Source organism: Amblyomma americanum, chromosome 6 (assembly GCF_052857255.1).
Source record: "Amblyomma americanum isolate KBUSLIRL-KWMA chromosome 6, ASM5285725v1, whole genome shotgun sequence".
NCBI lineage: Eukaryota > Metazoa > Arthropoda > Arachnida > Ixodida > Ixodidae > Amblyomma > Amblyomma americanum.
Window position 1 is genome coordinate 16,043,792 of NC_135502.1, and position 18,552 is coordinate 16,062,343.

At 47.8% G+C, this 18,552-nt stretch overlaps 1 protein-coding gene across 2 annotated transcripts in view; it reads left to right on the top strand.

The window, feature by feature from the left end:
• The first annotated feature begins 15,988 nt into the window (after window positions 1-15,988).
• The window catches only part of LOC144136362 (transcriptional regulator Erg-like), a 55,997-nt gene continuing 53,433 nt past the window's right edge, over window positions 15,989-18,552 (top strand). For both annotated transcript variants that reach the window (XM_077668628.1, XM_077668629.1), the window contains exon 1: window positions 15,989-16,898. In XM_077668628.1, the coding sequence (XP_077524754.1) occupies window positions 15,989-16,898 (910 nt within the window). The remainder of the gene's footprint in view (window positions 16,899-18,552) is intronic.

Here is an 18,552-nt window from a genome sequence, read left to right on the forward strand (position 1 = left end):
TTTTTTTCACGAACACTTGATTCATTCGCTTCACTGCAGTCCCACCGATCACGTGGTAATGTAACCTGCTGGTTCTATCAGCCCGAAATCGAACCAAAGATGGGAAATGGGAATTTGGTCAAGTGAATGCAATAACGTAACTGATAAAGTTACTGCTCGTTGCTCTCGAGGCTTAACCATGGAGTTTGCTTTTTGATGAAGCGGTATTATTGTTTTTTTCAACAAAAGCAGCCACGTATGAAACGTTTGCGCTGCAGAGTAGTTTGTATGGCGTTTCCATAAGCTATCATAATGCAACTGACGGAAAATATTGAACATCTGAGTGCGCAGTGGTTTTCAAAAATACCAAACCAAGGCGTCACAGTGACCCAGGATTTCGGGAAGTTTTCAGTTCACCGATCCCGAACGTCACCGACAATCGTAATTGCAGAAGTTCCAAAGAATATGAGGTGCATCTGTTGGGATCAAGTAAAGAATAGATCTAAAATTTTCTTTTTCGTGTTCTGCAGCGCGAAAACACTGCAACGCACATCAGATTTGTCCCAAGAAATGACTTCAGCACTGCCGCACAGTGGAAACTTAATTTAGCTGCATCAGTGGGACTCAGAAAGGGCATACTTAGTGTAACTGACTATTTTGAAGAACGCAAAGTTAGTAGCAATATGTTTCCTGTTGCCCACAAAAAATCGATATGACGCGTGTACAAGAGTGAGGCATGGGGGCAATATCATATCAACGAATGGCGAGCTGCGTTTTTAGCAAATGCGCTGCTCTGTTTCTGTCTTGTCCTTATGATAGAGGAGGAGGAGGAGGAGCTTTAATGGAACAGGAGAGGGTAGAAACACTCGTCGCATATGTTTGCGACCGCATGCTGTGATGATCAGATGGCCTTTTTTTACCTTGTCCGGGAAGCGTTTTAAGGGCCGATAGGTGACATTATAAAAAAAAAGAAAAAAATGTCGGTGAGTGTGCACACGAAGAAGTGGGGCGCTTCGATCCTTATTGTCTCTGAGCCACTGTAACCTACCAGTTTAAACCAACATGCGCACCTAATTTTGGTTGCACGCTTTTTTTTCCTTTCAAATAACGCTTTAGGAATTAGAATACGTGATTCACCGCGTGATACTGGCCTACGGCAGATAAATAATAACTGAATTTCTTCTAATAACTGAGTTGGTTTAAGGGCCATACGAAATACGCTATGGTTCTTTAACCAACTTCAGCTTGGTCTTGAATGCAAACTCACCTAACTCGAACTTCCACTTTACAGACGCTTTGGCCTCGTCAAATTTGACTGTTGTATTTCTCAATAACATATTCGCTAGTCCATAGCATAAATACACGAAGTAATCTCGAACAAATACGAGCGGTACATGTGTGAGGGGAGCGATCAATATTTTAGATGCTGCTGTTCCTAGTTCTAGGCGCCAGCATGTCTCCATGTACACGCGACGCAGGGGAAACAGTAATTAAAAAATATGCATGCGCTAGTATTTGTTTCCGATCCATTGCACAAAATTCTCTTTCAGGGGTTCTTAAGGATGTCAGCAGGTGAATGCGACCAAGGAAAGCATAGAGGATTTTTTTCTCTCTTTAATGAGGATGTTGGTAAAGATCAGAAATTAGCGGCAGAATCATCTTTTATATTGAAGATAATTTAACAGAAAGCTGGCGAAAATACAACCTCATGCCACTGAATGCCGTTGAAGTTCATGCTATACGGAAAACACACTCGAAAGCTCAGATGGTATGGAACCGTACGCGTCTCGCGGTGGTCCTTGGTTTGGATAACATCGGTGGCTTGGGGTTATCTCTTCTGCTGCTGTCTGTTTAATTATCCTGCATTTGAAATATGATTATTGTACTAATTTCTCACTTAAATGAACACCACCATTAAAAAAAATAAAAACATTCCTCCCGGCTTTCAGTCACTGTTGCCCTCTCACGGTTGGAGAGAAACCACGCTCGATGCAGTTGTGGCCTACACATATTAAGCCAGGTGGCACAAGCACGGACAAGCACAGACGCGTTCAAGACACGTGCGGGCACCTGCGCTGAGCACGACCTCTCCATTCTCTTCGAAGGCCTGCGTCCACAGCCAGCGCGGGCTAACTTAATGTTTAAACAGGCGGTGCGGACAGCCACATACATTGCGAGTTTACGTCGCAGAATTAACGTTCGCTTAAAGCGAGAAACGAGCAGCGGATAACGGCGGCGTGACCCGCTCGCTTCGAAACGCTCCAGACACGCTCAGCATTCGCGAAGACCATTTACGCGGCCTGCGAGTCTGGGGCGAGAGTGCGCAATAATATCTCGCGGGTTCGAAAACCCCCGCTCTTTTCGGCGTCAGCGGTGTCGGCAAAAAAAAAAAAGCTCTAAATGACAGTTTACGGAGGCTTTCTTTTCTTCTTTGCTAACGCTTCGTCTTATTTGTTGAAATATACAACCCGTTCGGACTTTCCTTTTTTTTTTACGCTTATTTTTGCCGCGTGATTCTTGATCGAGCTTAGAAACACGAGCGTCCATTCAAACCACCATTAACGAGATTCGGCGTGGCGCGCATTTCCTGTCCCGCAATGACATCCGCTACCCACGCACCGTTTCTGTGCACATTTATGGCCTTTTTTTTTTCTCCATTTTTTATTTATTGCTGGCTCAAATATTCATGCAATCCGCAGGGTAGGTGCATTACTTGTTTGCGCACCGAAGCGTGGCGACTTTCGCGGTGAAGGTTAAACCATTGACCCGGCTCGCTGTTTAAGTTTACGTGACCTAGAATGCAGATAGGCTGTACTCGATGCATAACGAAATAGCTGTGCTGCAACTGTAACCGCGTTTCGGTGACAACATCTTGTACCTGATTTATTCGCTCTCGTTGACGTTCTTGGCTTCTTTATACTATATTTCCTAATATTTTTTTTCTGTGTGTCTTTAGAGGGGGGGGGGGGGGGGGGGGCAATGCGCATTTTGCATGGGAGAGTTGGTTCGTAGAGCGCAGTCACTCAAAACTAAATACACAAATATAAACAACGACTTAGGAAGCAACATTCGAACTCAGCGACTAGACAGGTTGGTGGCATCTATATGAACATTTTTCAAGCGCTTTCTGTACCTTTTAAACGTGACTTCTCATTGGCGTTGCATGTTTTATGCTTACAGAAGCTCACCGTATAGCAGTGTCGACATTTTAAAGGTTATTTAGCATATACTTTTCACTGTATATGAAAAATCTGCAAATTTGCCTCTGAGCAGTTGTGTTGCCCAATCTAAATTCCGCTTTGAAAACAACTTCCCACTGTACTCTATGCCCTGTAGTATCATTTAGAGCGGCTATAGCATTTGGTCATTGTTCTAAAAGAGACTAAGACCAGCAAAACAAAAATGAAAAAGTCATAGCGTACGCTGGCTAAAAGGACCATAGCCTTTGTACCAAGCGCTACGAGCAGCTCGCGGAATTCAAAATTCAGCGAGGGTTCTTTCACCCCCCCCCCTCCCCCACGCAAAAGCCAGAAATTGTACAAAGGAGAGAGCAGTTTAACCACATGTTTGCGCCGAAAATTGTCCGAGAAATGCATAGTTCATATACGGCACTGCCCCCTCCAGAATTGACTCAGAAATGCGCCTCATATTTCAGCGGCCATAATAAAGCCTTTTTTCAGCCCTTTCCTGACAGTTCTCGTCAAAATAAGGAGTATGAGAAACTTTCTCGAAACTCTTCAAAGTATCCAATTCAAACGAAGCCTTAGAGCCGTAGCTCAGCCTCAGCACACTTCTTGATTCGATGGGCAAATCCTCAATGCACGCTTTCCCTGACCGTATAAACGAAGCCCATAAAAACGTTTCTCGCCGCTCTTCTAGCAGTTCTCGCCTAAATAAGAAAACCAGAAGCTTTGAGAAAACAATCCGAGCATTCAAATTAAACAAAGGCTTAGTCACAGCTCCGCGTCTAAACTTGATGCTCAGATATGCAGACCCTCGGTGCCTTCTTTCTCTCTCTAGAATCGAGGGAATGCTAACACACGCAAAGAAAAGGTCAGAGGTGCAGCGACGGCTGGCAGGAATGCCCTATCTCTCCATCAGCCGGGAGAATACGCGCGCGTGGACATCCGCCACCGCATGAATGAGTTTCAGGGCGGTGGTTGTCGCGTACAGTGCAGCGAGGGCGGGCAGCTGGCCAGCGCCGCCGCTGCGTGCGCCCTTCCATTACGTCGTGAGTGACCATTGTTCGGAGGGGCGCGCGAGCACTTGCCGACGACGACGACTCGATACGCCGCTCACTGGCGGAGAGACCCATTGCTTGGCGCGTTCTGGGAAACTCGCGCGAACCGCGCGTGCATCCGGAGCTGCGGGATCCTGGCCACCGGCCGCGCGGATGTCCGAGGAGGAGACGAACCATCCGCCCGCCGCGTCGAATTCCTCCTCGCTTGGCCGCGCTCAGTGTGTGCAGTACACTCGCATGCTGGCCAGCTCGCGAGCTGATCCGTTGCGTTCGCCCACGCTTTATATGCGTTCCGTGTGGAAGTCATTTACTCGAATAGTGAGGGAGCGCATGCGGGAAAGGCAATCTGATGACTGTATCTGGACCCTTGCGCAGTCGTCGCTGCTGGAGCCCACCTTGTGCGACCCTTCGTGTGACACTGAGCCCACACCGAAGCTCACCTTGGGAGTTCCGAGACAAAATTAAACACAAAGGTCTAAAGCCTTCCTTTTGGAGTAGTTTTCTCTCAGTGGATACCTCCTGATTGCTAGGCGCCGAAAGAACAATGAATTTCAACAGTCGCTTTACTATTTTGAGTACTACCTATACACACGGCTGCCTGCTCGGCACCACCAGTTCCCTGTATACGACTGGAAGAGTTCTCGTAGTTTTTATTGTTATGCCAACTAGGCACATGATAGCCTTAGATGCTTATGCGCCACTAAACCCTACACAACACAGCACAACATAACATAACACAACACAGTGTCCTCTGTTCAAGTCCCGGGCAGAGGTTTTTTTTTTTTTTTTTGGCAATGAAGATATGACAAAACTGCATTGAGGGGATTCGTAAACGTGGGTCTGCGGGTCTGAGATGTTACCAACAGTTACTGCACCAGAGAATTATCGTTTCGCTGCTTTAAAAACGTATAAGCGGTAGCACCTGACCGCGCCGACCGCGCCGACCGCGTCTCGATGGAGGCGAAACGCAAAGGCGCCCGTGTGCTGTGCGATGTCAGTGCACGTTAACATCCCCAGGTGGTCGAAATTATTCCGGAGCCCTCCACTACGGCGCCTCTTTCTTCATTTCTTCTTTACGTTCCTCCTTTATCCTTTCCCTTAGGGCGCGGTTCAGGTGTCCGCCGAGATGTGAGACTGATACTGCGCCATATCCTTTCCCCAAAAAACAATTTACATATATAGTAAACGACATCATTAGCATCATGGAACAGTTGTCACTGCTACACTTTGTGCCCAAGAAATGCATGCCATGAGGAGAGGCAGCGTCAAAGAGCAGACGATTGCACGTATAAAGAGGACTTCGCTTGTGAACACAATATTCGCCATATTTGTTGTGAGTTGGGCACGAGGCTCAAGCAAATTAAAGCGTTATTTTGTCAAAATGAAGCCTTTCGGGTTTTCACTGCATACTATGCATGCTACAAGTTTTTTTCTTTTTCAGGAGTAAAATATTGATGGCATTATCCTTTTGCAACTTTTAAGCTTGAGTTACCGTTTCTTATCCTTAACCAGCGCCGGCCCTCAGTACACCCTCCGATGTAGCCTATTCTCTTCATCGATGCCGGTTGCAGTTTCGTCTAATTTGTACTTTATTATACTTAATTTCATACTTAAACTTCCATGTACATTTAAAATTGCTCCTAGTTTCGTATGTTTGCTTTTGTTTAGAAATTCTGTTTTTGTGTCCGAAGGAAGGTTAGTTTTTTAATGTAGATTTAGTGGTCCTGACTAAAAATATTACAAAAGACAAGAACTGTTGGCTGAATAGCGTTTTGTTGCTCAGAAAGGCAGCAACGTATTGTCCGTTTTGAACGGTGACAAATTAAAGCTAAAAAAAAATAGAAGATGGAGGTCCTTGTGTCTCACTTTTCCCCCTCGCAAGAGATTTGTCGCGGTGGATGTAGGTGAGGGCTTGTGTAGATTGCGGTGAGGGACATATTTATTTTGATAAATTCATAAATCTAGGAGCTCGAAGGGGAGGGAGACTCAGTGCTCTGTGTATCCACTTCATGCTCTGTCCGTTGTTTTTTTTTTTTTTGATGCGCCACAGCTGTACAGAAGTGACGTGTCTTCTCCCGTACTTGAAGCGCTTGGCGAACGTTGCAAAACTTGGGAGTCGAAAAGCGAAGGCATTCCTTCCGCCACTCTCACTTAGTGGCTACGAATAACTATATTAATATGAACTGATATAGTATCACTGCGGTCGAGACGAGTTTTTTTTTTTTTGCCTGTTTGCTGTTCTATATAACTTGCTGTTTGGCGATACACAGGATACTTAATTTCGCCCTTAGCTTTGAGTGCACGCATCAGTGGTATACCAAAAGCTATGCATATAATGTCAAAGGAAGCCATACTTTTCCATTTCTTTTGTTCGTTCCATAAGTGAAATGACGGGATTCTACTGAATCGCAAGATATCAAATGGTTTGGAGAGTTGGAGCATTGTCACCAGTTGAATGTTGGGCTTCCCGCTGCAAAGCATTACACAGGCAAGGCTTCATACTCGAGGGCCCATATGAGTTTTAACGATGTAGCGTTGAGTGTGTACCTCCGTCTTTGCGTAATCTCATCTTTGCATTCACTGACCGTTCATGGTGCATGAGGTGGTGTCAGTTGCGCTGGCCCGTGTTGAGGAGCAGAACGCTTTATCTTTGTAACCGTTAGAAAAGGGAAACGCGAAAGCTGCTTTAGTGCTCAATTCCTTCTCCATTTCGAATTAAAAGCCTGGCTGTGTAATTTTGAACATTAGGTAGCTGACGAAGCATATCTGATAAATTGTAGCGTGCGCATATTTTAGAACGAAAGCTCTACTTCACGACCAAAGCTGCAAAGGCCGGGCCATCACTGAAGCCTTGACCTTGAATAAATGAAACATTGTCGCGACTGGGATTCGAACCAGCGGCGGCACGAAAGGATCAGCTTCTCTGGCCACTGCATGAGCGCACTATGCTGTCGCCGCAGCCGATCACGCCTCGTGTTAAACTGCAACACATTCTCGCGCTGTGCATTGCGCATCATCGTCTTCCTCAGCTTCCATCTGCAGCGAGAACAGATCATATCTGCTTAACCTTGATCAGAGCTTAACCTGAGTCTAATATCGTCGCCAGACGTGCCATCGACCCAGCAAAGCAAAACCATGAGCCAATCAAGCTAGACACATGCTTTCGCACGTCTACTGGGTTTAAGTACGTTAAAACCTCACACCCGCCGCGGTGGCTCAGTGGTTAGGGCGCTCGACTACTGATCCGGAGTTCCCGGGTTCGAACCCGACCGCGGCGGCTGCGTTTTTATGGAGGAAAAACGCTAAGGCGCCCGTGTGCTGTGCGATGTCAGTGCACGTTAAAGATCTCCAGGTGGTCGAAATTATTCCGGAGCCCTCCACTACGGCACCTCTCTCTTCCTTTCTTCTTTGACTTTCTCCCTTGTCCCTTCCCTTACGGCGCGGTTCAGGTGTCCAACGATATGAGACAGATACTTCGCCATTTCCTTTCCCCAAAAACCAATTATTAAAACCCCACCATTTTTCTTGTTGCTATATTCTGAGCTGAGTATACAAGTGATTTATTCTTTGGGTGTAGTATTTAGCTTCATTCTCGTCGCATTTTTGCAGAGGTCTTCTTGCGCGCGCCTTTGTCTTGTCATTGACATTTTTGTGCAGCGGGAGTGAAAGGGCGACAACCAGCCTCTGACAGCAATATCTTATCGATAACATAAAGGACACGAGTCACAAGAGTCTGAGTCAACCCCGGCACAGTGATCAAAGAATTACTCTCTTCTTGAGGTGCAACTTGATAATAAATGGTGCCCAAGCACACATACTGTGTGCCTTGTGGTTTACCGTTTCCTCCAAGAGCTGAGTATATATATGTTCACAAAAAAGCCTCCGCGGTGGCCGAGTGGTTATGGCTCTCGGCTGCTGGCCCGAAAGACGCGGGTTCGATCCCGACCGCGGTGGTCGAATTTCGATGAAGGCGAAATTCTAGAGGCCCGTGTACTGTGCGATGTCAGTGCACGCTAAAGAACCCCAGGTTGTCGAAATTTCCGGAGCCCTTCACTACGGCGTCTCTCATAGCCTGAGTCGCTTTGGGACGTTAAACCCTCATAAACCAGACCAAACCATATATGTTCACATCTATGCGCGTAATACACGTGGCCCTTAACGAAACACTACGCGTAACGTATATGCCGCGCCTGGACGAGCCGTGCTATTTGCGACTTCGGCTTGACAAATCTGATACTTCACCTAGTCACGCTAGTTTGAATGTCGGCAACTTAGGGTAACTTGTACGCCTGATACTGTACATTGTTTCAACTTGTTTGTTTACTTATGGGGTGTAGTTTCAAAATTACTTGCCTTATTTGTTCCAGCTTTCACGGGTGTGGTTCTCTCACCGTTTCTCCGTGCATACGTCGTCGTGGCGAGGAGTTCACTAAATGGCAATGTTCCTTACCTTTAAGGTTCATAAAGGTCCCGACTGAGAGACATTCACTGTAAAATGAGCCGTAAAAACGAGACGTTTGAAATACAACACTCTAATTTCAATAAAAAAACAAAATGAGGAGTGCTTACGTGTTTGTGGTGACATTATACTTCATGAAGGATGGTTCCTAGAAAAGTTTTCAGCGTCGAGGCGTTCTGTACATGCTAGTCTTTGTTGCACGAGCCATTAGCCAGCGTATTGATACGATGGACGTTCGCATCTTCATCAAGAAAAGCATGTTCACAAGTACAATAAGGATTTGTAACTTATAAGGCATTGAAAATTTATTATTATACATAATAACCGGCAGTGGGGGGGGGGGGGGGGGGGGGGGGCTGAAAAAGAACAGGCAACACTGAACACGGAGAACTAAACACAAAGTATGAAGATCATTTTATTTCAGATCAATGATAACACGTTTCCGTTGCACAAGGAATGTTTTCGTGTCCCGTGCTTGTAGCCAGACAGCACTGTCTTGACGAGTGCTCCATAGAGAATCCTGTACAGGAAAATAGGCTAAGACAGCCATATTACACGAGGCTCGAAGCTGTGGCTTTCTCAAAAGGTAGATGTGAAGCTTGAGGATGCGGTTCTGCAAGGAATTTGCATGCACAGGTGTTGATAACAAGACGTCAGGCTCTAGTTAGTAGGTGGGTTATGGAGTGGATCGTCATGCGATATCTTTCTTGTAACATGCAGTTAAGTCGTCTCTTTGTTTTCGCACTGGCGGTGCGCATACCCACCAGAAAGGACCAGCAAAGCACTGGGCAGTGACAAAAATAAATCCATAACAGGGACCCTCATCGAAGATCACAAATACGTAAAGGAACGAAAAACAAGGGAAGCGTATAATACGTGGGACTGAGTTGCGATAACTTTTCTAAGCGCCTACAGTTCTCTTGCTGCATGCGAAATGTAGGTGTGTGAACTTGTCGTCGTTCCCAGCGGACAATCCCCTAACTGCCGACGAATGTATAGCATATTGGGTGCGACAATCCAAGTACGAAACCTCTGTTATACAAGCTAGACGTGTTCAGGGCTGACAATAAATGTCAGTGACTTCAAAAGAAAGCCGACGTTCCCACCTCAGTCAGATCCCAGAAACCTGTTGAGAAAGATCGGGCATTAATAAACTATTTGTGTACCGCATAAAAATACTGCTTTGCGCGCCAAACCTCCGTGGCAGGACGCATCGTTTTAATTCCGCTTTTTACTAATACGCGTAAACAAAACCTCATAGAGCCTCAACCCATCAACTTGGACGCGTGCTATATCAGCAGGACGGCATTGTCGAAGGTCCATCGGAGTGGTGCAAAAACTGCTTAGCCAGTACACCGCGATCATCAGCATATGATTGCAGCAACAGAAATTGTTGTAGGTGTCCTGGTAAAAGACAGAGATACCGTGCAAAAAAAAAAAAAAACAGCTGCAGCAGGAACCAAATAAAGTGCCAACAGTAAAAGTTCCGGAAACCTTAAAGAGCGTCAGACCATGAAGAGTCACCGAGAGCCCCGCAGTCCTCCGATTGGTGTAAACCGGACCTCGCTTCCGACGCGTGCGCGAGCGCCCGTGCGCTGGCGCCGATATCTAGCACGGGCACATATCGGCGCCTGGCCGAGGTTGGCTGGCGTCCCCTACAGTGCGCATGCGCAAACCGGTTCTGGCGTACGCCAAGAGCGCCGACGCTGGGCGCGTACGCCCAGGAAGCGCCTTGGAGTTGCCGATTAACAACGTCGCTTTTACTAAGTTCGCAAACAAAGGGCATAAAAGCATCTCAAATATTTCACTAAACTACGCAGCTCCGTCATCTCGATGATCCATAACAGCGTGACAGACAGGACAGGGAAGAAGGGACACAACACAGAGCGCTCTGTATTGTGTCGCTTCTCTGTCCCGTCTGTCGCGCTGTTATGGATCACCGTGAACACCAACTCGCCCAACAACTGGTATGGTCCGTCGTCTCATTTGGACATCGGGCGTATAGTAATTTTAATTTGAAGAAAGATTTTAGGCAGCATTCAGAACACTCAGGAACCTGGTCAAAATATCTTTAGTAAGCGAGGCTTTGATGTTTGAAGTACTAATGCCGGCAGGTTCCCGATGATTGATGCCTTTGATTTATTGAGTAATATTGTTCTCCAGCCAAAAACTGCTTAAAACTGCAGGCGCTTTTGACTAGACGCTCAATGCAAATACGCAGACCCAATATTATATGTATTTGTCGCACCTCTGTGGCAGTGTCAGCTGTTCTTCGCACACAAACAAGAGAAGTAGTGAAAAAATCCATAAAAGAAAATTATTTTCAGTGCATGTAACCTGAAAAAGGGAAGGTACATGCGAGAAAAATACGTCCTCCTGAAAAAGGAGTTTTAGCAGCGTGAAAAACATTAGGCCAAAATGCTGTTCTTGGCGCAAATTTGTTGTCGAACCATAAGCGATACAATAAAGAAATATTTCGAAAGTATTGCTGGTTAGACATCGTTTTTGTGCGCTCAACAAATTTTTAGCAAGTCCTTAGTTCACACCTGCTTTCTTTATTGAAATAAATTAAAAACTGGTCCTGACAATATATAGCACATTTAATGAATTTCCACGAAAGCTGCCACGTGCTACACCCCGTTCGGTATCGGTCGTTGGTCTTCGAATTCGGAATGCTGCTTCGGAATACCACCCGTGCGTGATAAGTGTATTTGAATAGCCCCAGTAAAGGAATGTATCCGCTTCGTGTCTCGCGAGATCAGTCGCCCGAGTTTGTTGATTTCCAGTTTGCGCTCCTTATCGCGTGTGAATCGTAAGTGAGCCACTTAGCGGCACGTCACCTCCTTTCGCGATTGGGCCAGTACAACCCCGTGGGTGGAGCGGCAGTTCGCTTTGATCTCTGCACGAGTCGCATCGAGACGAAGCAATCAAAGGTGCCGCCACTCGGCGTCGTTTATTCTTTACCCCAATTTTATTTTTATTTTTTCGCTCACGACAGAAACAAAGAACGAATCTAACAAGGGAACTGGGGGTAGACCGCGGCACGGGTGTCCTTTTTTTTCTCTCGGCGCTGACTTTTCCACGAAGCCGTCCTTCGACGCGGCGCGAACATTAATGACCGCCCTGTTTGGTCAAACCGCCGCTCTTGCCAGCGGTGCCACACGTGCTGTCCGTCCCACTCAATCGCTGCGAGTGCGAGCAACCAAAGAAAGAAAGGCTCGCATTATACACAGTTGTCAAAACGCAGCGCTTCTCCGACGACTGCCTCTCTAGACTTCTTGCGTAAGGGCCCGAGTCGTCAAAGCTGATAACCCCCAAGCCCTTCCTCCAAGGGAAGGTCTCTTTTTTTTTCTCTGCGAGGGGGCGGCGCATTACTGGCCCGTCACCGGCGGGCGTACTTTCCCCGACGCCTCACCTGCCTCGCCGTGCAGCCCACCCGTGCCGTGTCGCTCGGCGCGCGGGCCAATAATAAGGCGAGGACGACCCTCTCTTCCCTTTCACTACCACCTCCCACTTGGAACGCTTTCAGACGGTCGCCTGCCTGCCTCGGCTTGAGCCGAGTGTCGGTACAAAGTGGATCTGTGCTGCGAACATCCTCCTTCTCCTCCTCGTCTTTTCTCTTCTCCAAAAACGCTTTCTCCTCAGCTCTCCTTCGCTCGACGCGGCAGCAGAGAGCGCGCTTTATTGGTCCGCGCTTATTGGAGGAAGGCGCAATTTGAATTTGCGAATAACTCCTCCTGCGAGTCGAAGGCTTTCATTTTGTATCTGCGTAGCTGTCACGAGAAGTGGAGGAGGGGGACCCTCATCTTCTTTCGGTGCAACTGTTTTTGTTCGCACTCGTGGCCTTCACCCTCGGCGAGTTTGTCTGGCCATGCGCGCCCCCGCTCAGTGAAACGCAGGGTGGGCGGAGAGGGTTTTATCTGTGCTTTTCTCTTACGACCTCTCCTCCTCCTCCCGCTAGTATTGCGCGGGCCGAGAGGGCTCCCGCGTATTTTTTTGCCTGTTTGCGTCTGAAATAGATCGTGTGGCTTTTTCTCTTTTCCGTCCCCCTCAGCCTCACTTTCGTACCTCCCCCGAGCCCCCGTGGTCGACACTCTCTCGAGCACCACCGTAGCGAGAAATTAGCAGCCGGCAACGGCGAAAAAAAGACTGCCTCCGGTTCGAATCACTAGGCTTTCTTTTGCTTGTGCGGCGCGAACCACGTGCGCCGGTCGGACAGTGCTAGCTCCCCGCTGCTGCTGGGACGAAGCCTCGTTGTGGATACTCGTGTCCCGTTCTCAACACTGGTGTGTGTCGTCAGCGTGGAGCACCCGGTAACGCATTTCTTCCCTTCCTCCGTGTCAACGCTATCTCGTGTCTGTATGGTTATTAGCTTGAACGCAAGTATTGCGACAACATTATCCGGATGCCTACGGAACTTCGACCTATGTTGGAGCTTCGCCTCGTTTAACTACTTCCCAGAGGTTTATCTGTGTTCATTGCTGCCTTTCCAGCTGACATGCCATCGTGTGCATCTTTTATGAGAGCACGTGTCTTCGGCCCTCAGAGATGTTTACTTAGCGTTATTCAAAATATTAGTTCTTCATGTGTTACTTGTATATCCTGAGAGAGAGTTTTACATGCCTCATTCATAAGGCATCATTGATCAAATGATCCGCTACAGTCATTGGCTGCTAAATTCGCCTGAACTCATGCCACTTATTTCTGTACAAAATAGTTAAACTGTATACCTTCAAGAAAAGCACTTGTCCATCCCTAGCTCTTTTGTTGTTTCAGGGGCGGCGAACATATGTTATCTTTGACACATAGCGTAAGTTTTGCTGCACGTGCACATTAACATGCTGGCAGCAGGTTCGAGTGCTGCATCACCCTAACACTTCTCTGAGTCGTTTCACACAAAAGCGCCAGTGCCATGCTAAGAAGCACTTGAAAGCACTTGGCTTGATAATCCCCTTGCCTGTAGCGGCAATGAAGACGACCCTTATTTTGTGTTAGGGGTGGCGTAAAATGTCACGTCCAGCCACAAAAGTGAACGGCTGACAAAGGTATCAGTTGGCCTTAGCTCCCCAGCCAGTCGTCAAGAGCACGCTATTATACCTACATCTGACTAGACAGTAACGCAGTTTCACTCATTCGTGCGCACTGCTTTCCACGGAGTTCGCAGGTTTTATTCTTTTTTCAGCGCATTAATAGTTGCGCTCGATGGCACAAGCTAAGTGACAAAGCCCAGAAGTTTTGTATGCTAAGCCCGCAAAATCTATTGCCTCAAAATTAAGCTTTCTACTTTGATTCAGCCGTGATGCCTTTTTCTGTTCTCAGGTTGTTGTGAAGGCCTCACGCCGATTGAGGGGGCCACTGCCTCTCTTGCTTCCTCTATGTGCACGCCTATGGATGCACGTGATTAGGGAACAGCTGCTTGAAAACTCAAGACAGTAGTTTAGTTTGAAGCACTTGAGAGGGATTAATTTCGTGTTCACCGTTTAAAAAGTAGCGCAAAATTGTTAATCAGCTCTGCAATCAAGTTAGACAGAGCGAACGCTAAGATCAACAAATCTGCTGTTTTATCAAGTAAACTTCCATTGTTTGCATCATGTGCTATCATGCATAGGTAGCATGGCGTCATGCTGGCACGTAAAATCCTGTATCCTCAAGGCTTAATTCTAAACATGCTGTACGAGAGCTTTTCGCTATGTCATTACTTTTATAAATTTATTTCATGGCCGGAAACTAGAATCTGAACTCAGATAAATGATACTCTATACAGTATGGACGTTGAGAATCGCATGCAAGTGTGAATGGGAATTCATGTGGCGGACAACGTAAACAGTCCACACTTTTGACATCTCTGGTATCACCATTTTTCAGCGAAAAATGAGTTAGGTGCGCTATTAATGATTGCCATATTTCTCCTTCAAGCGCGAAAAGAGAATAATTGTGTGCGATAACGCGTATTGATTGTAACGACTATCTCTTTTACAGAGCAACACAACTCTTGACTCTACACATTCAGCCACAACTTTCTCCACTGCCTATTCACATGTGACTCATGGTGCAAATGTCTACAACTCTTACAACAGAGAGCATGCATATGGCAGCCTAATCGTATGAAAATATTTATAAGGAAGCTTCTAACATTAGCGTGTTTTTCGGAAGCTACGCTATAGTGCCCAATTTTCATGAGTATTGGAGTTACCACATGAGAAAAGAGTTTTGTCGGAAGAGTGGAGTGAATTACGTGTCAAAAGACATAGAAAAGCATTCCGTAAAACACGCACAAAAGAGCTGAAGAAACGAACACTAAGCGCTCGTCTCAGCAGCAAGCATGCATGCACCGTCAAGAAATTGACTCGATAACGAAACACACGCAGAAATAATTAAGTCGACGGGCACTTTTTACCAGCACTTTTACCCCCCCCCCAACCCTCCCACCCCCCCCCCCCCCCAAAAAAAAAAGAAAAAAGAAGCATGCGTTTCAGAGGTACGCTGTACTGCCCAGACAAACAACAATGTAACAAAATCCATCTGTTCTGATAGGTTTCGGCTCACGAGATGCTCTTGAAAAACTCGAATCCAACGTACAGTACATTGGCGGTGAAAGCTTCTAATTTCTAGCAAGGAGCATATAATATTTAAACCACCTCATCCGCAGAAGCAAAGGATATAGCAACTTTTCACAAAATGCCAGACAACTTGTGGCGCTCCCTAGCGAGCTTCTCTTTTCGTAATCAGCACAACGTTTACATTTCGGCGTTACGGTCTGCTCGTGAAAACAGTCACCCATCCGATTTCTGCCAAACCCACCCTACTGTACAACTATTGCTGCGCGGGAATTGATAAATATATCCTCTCACTGATACCGAAAACATGTGATGCGAAAACAACACTTTTAAAAATGTTTAAAAGGTTCACCATATATATTACAGCACCTGGAGGTACTGAACATACACGGCAGTTTCATCACTATATTTATGCTGCAAACAAAGAACTGAGTAAATCAGACCTTTACGATAACGAACACATCTTTAAAAGTCAGGTACAGTATGAGTATGGCATTTACAAATTTCTCCATTCAGCTGCTAACAAAAAAAAATCGCTTTTTGTTTTTTTTTCTTTTCAGGTGGAGAAAACAGTTTTATGAAGACATCGTGGTGGCAAAGACAATAAAAAATCGGATCTCGAAGGAACCAAGAATGTAACTCTACTTACCCATGGTCACACGCAAGGGTTCCCCACAACCCAGCGAGTAGCCCAGACATCGTGAACCGTACACAAATCCGTCACGCAAAACGGCGCCGCAAGAGACGCTCGCAATGGAGGACGTTACCATCGTCGGCACCATACCCACACCTCCGTACGAACACAGCGCCCACTACGAGGTGCCCAACTTCCGGTCGCCTCAGATGACGCCATCGGACCCGAAGCAGTCGCTATCCACGAGCGAGATCATCGACTCCTTCTGGAAAACGCTGCACTTTCTCAAGCAGGATCTCATGCGGAGCTCGCCGGCCTCGCTGGCGGCCAAATCCGCGTCGTCACCCGAAACGCCCCAACGGGAACATCAACAGTGCGACAGCAGCACGACGGCAACGACGTTCTCAGGTGTGGCGTCGCCCGGCGTCGCCGACTCGTCGGCGGACTGGCCCCAGCGCCGGATATCGCGCGATCTGCCGGCTCAGCGGCTGGTCGAAGAGCTGGACTTGGCGCCGGAGACGGGCCGGGGCTTCGAGAATGCCTCGTCGCCGAGCATGTACGACGAAGAGCCCGTCGCGTCGTGCTGGGCCGAGGCGCCGGAAGAGAGGCGAGCGGAGAGCCGGGTCAATCCGCCGCCGGAGAAGGACGAGTGGTGCCTGGAAGACGGCATCGTCGAGACGGCGCCGGAAAAGGGTTGGCCTTCGCCGTCACCGGTGCAGGCCGCGGCGGCTGATTCAGCTGCCGGACGTGAATCAGCCGAGCGGCGCCGCCGGAACTCGGGGAGCCTGAGCGGCGTTTTCGAAGACGACGCCAGCCAAGCGCCCGCGGCGGGGACGGCGGCGCTGGTCGCCGCCGCTGCCTTCGACGCCAACCAAGCGTCGTCGGGGTCTCCGAACGCTGCTCCTGTCGGTGGCACCGCCGACGCTGCTCCCGTCCCTGCGCCGACGAACGTCTTCGAACCCGTGACTCCCGGATGGGAAGAAGACGCCGAATCGGAGACCGAGGAAGAGCAGGTGCGACTGCCAGCAGGTGAGCTCCGCTTCCGCTTCTTGAAATGCCTGTTCGCGTGACAGCGAGGCGTGATGGAAATCGCGGTCACGCAACTTGTGGTCCAGCCGCCGGTGCCGCCGCCATTGCCGCTGCCACCATCGCTGAGCTGCGGAGAGGATGGAGGCCAAGCGGAAAGCGAACGTGAAATTGGACGTTCCTCGCCCGGTCGGGGGCCGAGTCATAGTGACTCAATGAGGCGCTTGGCTGTGAGCTGTCCGATGACCACGTAAGGCACGATGGCCGCTGCATTATTGTTTCCGTCGCTGAATCGACGTGCCGCAAGTCGTTAATGAACGTCTGAGTCAAATCTGAAGCAAGGAAGCATTACTGGGAAACCGCGCTTACTCATTTTCTTCCTTTATTGCAACCGTTTATTTATTTATTTTTTACTGAAATGCTGGTAGCACTAGGAAGTACCGGTGACACTGAATAAAATTCGACGTGCAATGCTTTTTTTTTCTAGCGATTATCCTGGTTCCCTTCTCGTATTTTGCGACGGGCTTTTACGGCCCGGAGCAGGAGGATTGTAGTCGGTCGACACTGATCAAGAATATCACAGTTGCAGCGCCGTCACGGGTCACGTCCAAGTAGGCAGCCTCTGCTCTGATGCCTATATATCAAAGCCATGGGGCGCTCGTATACGATGACTGCACCGACAGCTGTATAATTTCAGTTGTTTTACCCACGAACAGCCGGCGGTTGACTATGCCACGGATCTTATTTATTACAGAGAAAATAAAACGAAGAAAACACAATGGCGATCAGACCTTGTATTAGAGGTTCGGGTGTAAGGGTTGCTCAATCGCTACAGTTGTGCGATGAGTCGGCGGGGTTGCTGGTATACCGGGTTCGGGGAGGAATCGTTCGATAACCCCAACGAAATGTTGGAAAATGAAATCAATGTCTGTGAAATGCCCCCATGTCTATCGAAAAGGAAAACGCTTTATTTGCTAATCCTCGCGATTTGTTTCTTGCTCACTATCCCAGAGGCGTAAAAGAGGCCACAAGATAGAAAGGGTGAAGTTCTGTATTCGTCCTTGTATTTCTGCTTTTCTGTGACAAATTTTCCACGAAAATTAACTCTGAATCACAGCCGCCGCGGTCGGGTTCGAACCCGGGAACTCCGGCTCAGTAGTCGAGCGCCCTAACCTAGTGAGCCGGAGTTCTAGGGTTCGAACCCGACCACGGCGGCTGTTTTTATGGAGGAAAAACGCTAAGGCGCCCGTGTGCTGTGCGATGTCAGTGCACGTTAAAGATCCCCAGGTGGTCGAAATTATTCCGGAGCCCTCCACTACGGCACCTATTTCTTCCTTTCTTCTTTCACTCCCTCCCTTATCCCTTCCCTTACGGCGCGGTTCAGGTGTCCAAAGATATATGAGACAGATGCTGCGCCATTTCATTTCCCCAAAAGCCAATTATTATTATTATCCTCGTAGGTGCAAGGGCAAGTGACGACAGCGAATGCGTAATCATCAACTTTTATTTCTCGTCATATGCCCATACCCAAAAGTAAATGCGTTGTTTTCGTATCTTGTTTGGCTGTGTGCAGGGCAGAGGGAGGAGGTGGTGGAACGCGGACTATGTCAATTGCTCTGGGGAGTGATTCGAGACTCGCAAAGTACACTGGCGACAT